Source organism: Eutrema salsugineum, unplaced genomic scaffold (assembly GCF_000478725.1).
Source record: "Eutrema salsugineum unplaced genomic scaffold, Eutsalg1_0 scaffold_13, whole genome shotgun sequence".
Classification (NCBI taxonomy): Eukaryota; Viridiplantae; Streptophyta; class Magnoliopsida; order Brassicales; family Brassicaceae; genus Eutrema; species Eutrema salsugineum.
The window spans coordinates 184,989-189,746 of NW_006256885.1; the positions used below are offsets into that span (position 1 = coordinate 184,989).

The 4,758-nt window shown below is 33.8% G+C and overlaps 1 protein-coding gene across 1 annotated transcript; it reads right to left on the minus strand.

The window, feature by feature from the left end:
- LOC18025149 (ribonucleoside-diphosphate reductase small chain A) lies at positions 1 to 2,599 on the minus strand. Its single transcript, XM_006405953.2, has 9 exons — positions 2,242 to 2,599; positions 1,845 to 2,005; positions 1,698 to 1,746; positions 1,194 to 1,320; positions 1,050 to 1,115; positions 854 to 970; positions 596 to 758; positions 427 to 497; positions 1 to 317 (listed from the first exon to the last, which is right to left on the minus strand). The coding sequence occupies exons 1-9, from the start codon at positions 2,396 to 2,398 to the stop codon at positions 203 to 205; spliced, it is 1,026 nt and encodes a 341-aa protein (XP_006406016.1). The 5' UTR covers positions 2,399 to 2,599; the 3' UTR covers positions 1 to 202.
- Between the last annotated feature and the right edge of the window lie 2,159 nt (positions 2,600 to 4,758).

Below are 4,758 nucleotides of genomic sequence, written 5' to 3' on the forward strand. Positions count from 1 at the left end.
AGTAATGCTAAGAGAACATAACATCCGTTGCTAACCAAAGCCAAACTAAATGTGAATTAAAGTTGAGTATGTTTCTTCTTCTTCTTCTACTACTACTACTACTACTACTACTAACTATTAGTCTACTACATTGTTTTTTTGGGCAAAAAAGAATGAGAGTAACTCATAAACAATCCGATGAGCCCTTCCAGATTCGATGGGTTCAAAAGTCCTCGTCAGTCTTGAATTCGTAGTTCTTATTTCCATCTTGAAGGCTCGACATAACCGATGCCTTCTGATACTCTCCCACTCTCTTCTCAAAGAAGTTTGTCTTTCCTCTGCAATTTTGACATAAAAGTACCATGGCCTCAATGAAGAGAATACTATTCTTGATATGGTTTGTGTGTCAAAAACTGTGACAAACTCAGAGATATATTGACTACTTACTGTAGAGATATGAACTCCATCCAGTCAAACGGATTTTCTACTTTGTATCTCCTTTCACATCCCAAGGTAACCTAGAGAAAAACGAGACAAATCCATGAGCTCAAACTAAAAGCAAATTCATAGTTTAAAAATGCAGTAAACAAGAACGATTAACATTAATTTCTTTTACCAGAAGACGGTCTGCGACAAATTGTATGTACTGACTCATGAGGTTTGAGTTCATTCCAATCAGATCACATGGAAGGGCCTTACAGACAAACTCTGTCTCAATTTCCACTGCTTCATGAACAATCTGATAAACTTTCTCCAGGGGAAGCTGCTTCTGCAGCAAACTGCAGAAAAAAATGATTAAGGAGATTAATGGATCATAGAGATGTTGATAAAAACCCAATGTGGCTTACTGTTATCATACAGAGCGTTTTCTTACCTGTACAAGAGACAAGCAAAGTCACAGTGTAGCCCCTCGTCTCTCGATATAAGCTCGTTTGAGAAGGTCAAACCCGGCATAAGACCTCTCTTCTTAAGCCAGAAGATGGCACAGAAGCTGTCCAGAAAACATGTAATGCTTATACACGAAGTCTGCTTTCAAGAGCTACATATACGCAGCAACCGGAAAAAGATACCTTCCCGAGAAGAAGATTCCTTCCACGCATGCAAAAGCAACCAGCCTCACAGCAAAAGACATAGGACTGCAGACAATGGAACACTGTCAGGTAAAAGTTGGGATCATATCTTACAACTAATCACACTTTGTAAAGGTTGGATACCTCTGAATCCAATCTAGAGACCATTTTGCCTTCTTGGAGATACAAGGAATGGTCTCAATAGCATTGAACAATCTATCTTTCTCCTGCGAGTCTTTAATATAAGTCTCCAGAAGCTGGCTGTACATTTCTGAATGTGACAACAACAAAAAAATGCTTCTAATCAGTTTTTCGTGGTAGAAGCGTCAGTGGAAAACTACAACGTTACAAGTATATAGATAAAGCTGATACACAGAGGGCAATTTGCAAGATCATGACTTAAGGTCTAGTCCTATTCAAGACTATTCGCCTAAATCTAGAAACAACCAAACCCTTTCAAGCTCCTCTTGGTCCACATATGTTTATGTTAATTCACCATGACCTGACTTAAGCCTTTGTCCCTTACCATGACTTTAAATGGAACATAACAGCGTAGGTATCTCTATGAAAACATACAATCTATTTCGCAACAGGTTTACTCACAAAAGATGTGGACTTTGACAAACTTTTCTACAAACAAAGCCGTACCCGAATGAATGTTCTCCATGGCAATTTGAAACCCATAGAAAGCACGAGCCTGAAAAATCCAAACAGAGAGTGTCAGCTTCAAGATATTTCATGCCCCAGCATATTTCACACTTTTTAAGCAAACATATAGCTAAGTGAAATCTTCACCTCTGGAACTTGGACATCATTCAAGAATCTAGCAGCCAAATTCTCCAAAACAATTCCATCTGATGCGGCGAAAAACGCAAGAACATGGCTGATAAAATGTTTCTCCGATTCAGACAATTTTTCCCATTGTTGCACATCCGTGGAAAGATCAACTTCTTCAGCTGCAATGAATGAGTCAATCAATAATGTAAAAACCAAATGATGATTACACACACACACATCACAAAACCTAATCAACTACGAGTTTGGATAACATTACAATCCTAAAAGAAGAAGCTTTGCATTTACAAAGTCGAAGACTTTCTTCATCAAATTGCATTTAAAGCACCAATTTTTCAGAATTCGAGAGCATGACAATATTAAGCTAATCGAGAAACAAAGAAAAGAGAGGACTAACCAGTCCAGAAACTGGCCTCAGCCTTCTTATACATCTCCCAAATCGACTTGTACCTAATGGGGAACATAGAGAATCTCTGGTTCTGTGCCATCAAAAGCGGCTCCTCCGATTCTTCTCCATCCATCTCTCTGCTTTGACCGTCCTTCAGCGAACCCATTATCACGAATTCGTCTCTCAATTTCTCAATCTCAATCTGTTATCTCTGAGGTTTAGAAACAGAGGGTTAGATAGATAGAGAGCAGGAAAAAAAAAACGAAAACCCTAAACAAAAAGCCCTCGGAAACCGACAAGAAACTGAAACGCTCTGTAGATTTTGTCTCTTTTCGATGACGACTACGAATCTCGTGATTTTTCAACACAAAATATCTGGCCACCAGAAATTAATGAAGAATTATTAGAAAACAAATAAAAGCCGTAAGAACATAGGTTTACAATTGTTACAAAGAAGATGACAAAAAAAAAAAACAATTGTTACAAAGAAAAAAAAAGAACATATAGGTTTACAAAGAATGAAAGAACGTCAAATAGTTTAATTCGAAGTTCGAACATTGTTTGGTTTTTTTTTTTCACTCACATAGAATCATTCAAAGTTCTAACATTGTTTGGTTTTCTTTACCTCACATAGAATCATTCAATCAATCAAGGTGATGGTTGAGCAACTCCTAATTTTTAATCTTTTGTTTTCTTGTTTTATAAAGACAACAGTTATATTTTCTAAGTAGTACTTCTATAAAATGTTCTAACATTTGCAAATATTTTAGCATCATTATTGTAATTATCAATCATATATTTCTTTGGGGTTTAATTTGTAATCATTCATTTTTGGTTAATTTAAAGTTTTAAACAAATTAATATTGTCTACACTCTCCAAATTACATTTACAGCAAGTTAGAATGATCAACAAAAATATTTTGTAGAGCAATTATTAAATTGTTTGTTGTATGGAGAGAATAACATGAAATCTATGTTTTTAACCAAAAAATAATAAAAATGAAATAAAAAATGATTCGTCGAATAGAATATTTTTTATGGCAAAAAAAGAATAAGAATGGTTTTTATATATTAAGAAATTGATATTTAACACATAATTATTACAAAATAATATAATTCTTAAATTATACAATATAACTAAAGACTTAGACAAAATAGTTTGAACGAAAATAAAGAGTTACATCCTCTTCGTCTCGTTGTTCGACGAACGACATGGATCGATCCTGGTCTCATCTCAAAAATTGAAGGTTCTCCCAATTTTTCCTAATCCCAATCGATTCTAATCCCCACAAACCAGAATAATATCCTTTCAATTCTAATCATGACAGAGCAAAACAAATCCCTTTTAATCTTGTCCTAAAAGGTAAAAACCTTTATATTACTCTTATTGTCTTTATATTGCTTATTTTACAAGCTTAAAGTCGACACCATTGTTAAAAGTGTGAAGATTGAAAACAATATCATGTTCAAATTTTGGTCACAAGGTTTTAAGTTTTTTATTCAACTCTTCAAGTATTTCAACCAAGAGGAACTTGAGGTATTGGTGGTTTCTGGATTGTATGCTAGAAATATGTTTGTGTATATATCTAATTTGATTGTTTCACTGATTAGGATAATGATGCGTTAATTTTTTTCGTTTTCTTTAGGAGTTTGCTGCTTCAAAGTATATGTTGCTTACCCAATTGTATGGTGGAATTGATCTTCTCCTTAAGATGTGTGACTACATCAATCTCTCCATGACAAACTATTCAAACTTCTTTCGTCAAAAATGCTTTGATTGCGCTGAAGATTATATATGTTTGATGGTTATTAAAAGAAATTGACATAAATATGTTTTCTTTAATCACTCACAAGAATGAGAATTTTGTGGTTGCAAGGTTTATAAAAAAGTTAAAAGTTGGTTTTGTTTTTTTTTCATCATCTAGCTTGGCTGGCTTATCAGCAACTCTACGGGCAAACTGATGGTGATTAAAAAAGAAGGAGAAGAAGAAGAATCATCAAAGCTTTCATCGGTTTTGATTTGATAAAAACTAAACGCGTGATAAGCCTCAAACTATATATGAAATAATCTCTGCGGATTGATTTTTTTTAGGATTTAGCTTCTTCTTTTTATATTCGAAAAGGTTGATGAAATTGTGTACAAATCGTAACACAACATTTACTTACAAAGATTGGGTTTGGTGGAATTTTTATTTATTTATTATATTTTGTCGAAGTATCCCATATGATGATGTGAGAGCTGACGAAAAGAAGGGTTGATTTCATTTGACAAGCTTCATTGAGAACATTTTAGCTTGAATACAATGGAAAATTTACAACCTTGGGTCGACCAACATGATTGTCAAATGCAATATTTACTGATTGTATAAATCTTAATATTTATAAAAATAATTTTGACAAAAAATAGCAATGAAACTAAAAAAAATGACAAGTGAATTACTTAATTATACTTCATATTTCAACTCCTTTTAATTGAATAAAATTATGAATTTGGCATCAACGTTTATCAGTTTGGTACAAAAATAT

Coding starts and splice junctions, on each gene's coding strand:
- LOC18025149 (XM_006405953.2), bottom strand. CDS start 2,398: ATGGGTTCGCTGAAGGACGGTCAAAGCAGAGAGATGGATGGAGAAGAA. Junction 971..1,049: donor GGAATCTTCTTCTCGGGAAG/GTATCTTTTTCC, acceptor TTTTCTGGACAG/CTTCTGTGCCATCTTCTGGC. Junction 318..426: donor ATGGAGTTCATATCTCTACA/GTAAGTAGTCAA, acceptor TCAAAATTGCAG/AGGAAAGACAAACTTCTTTG.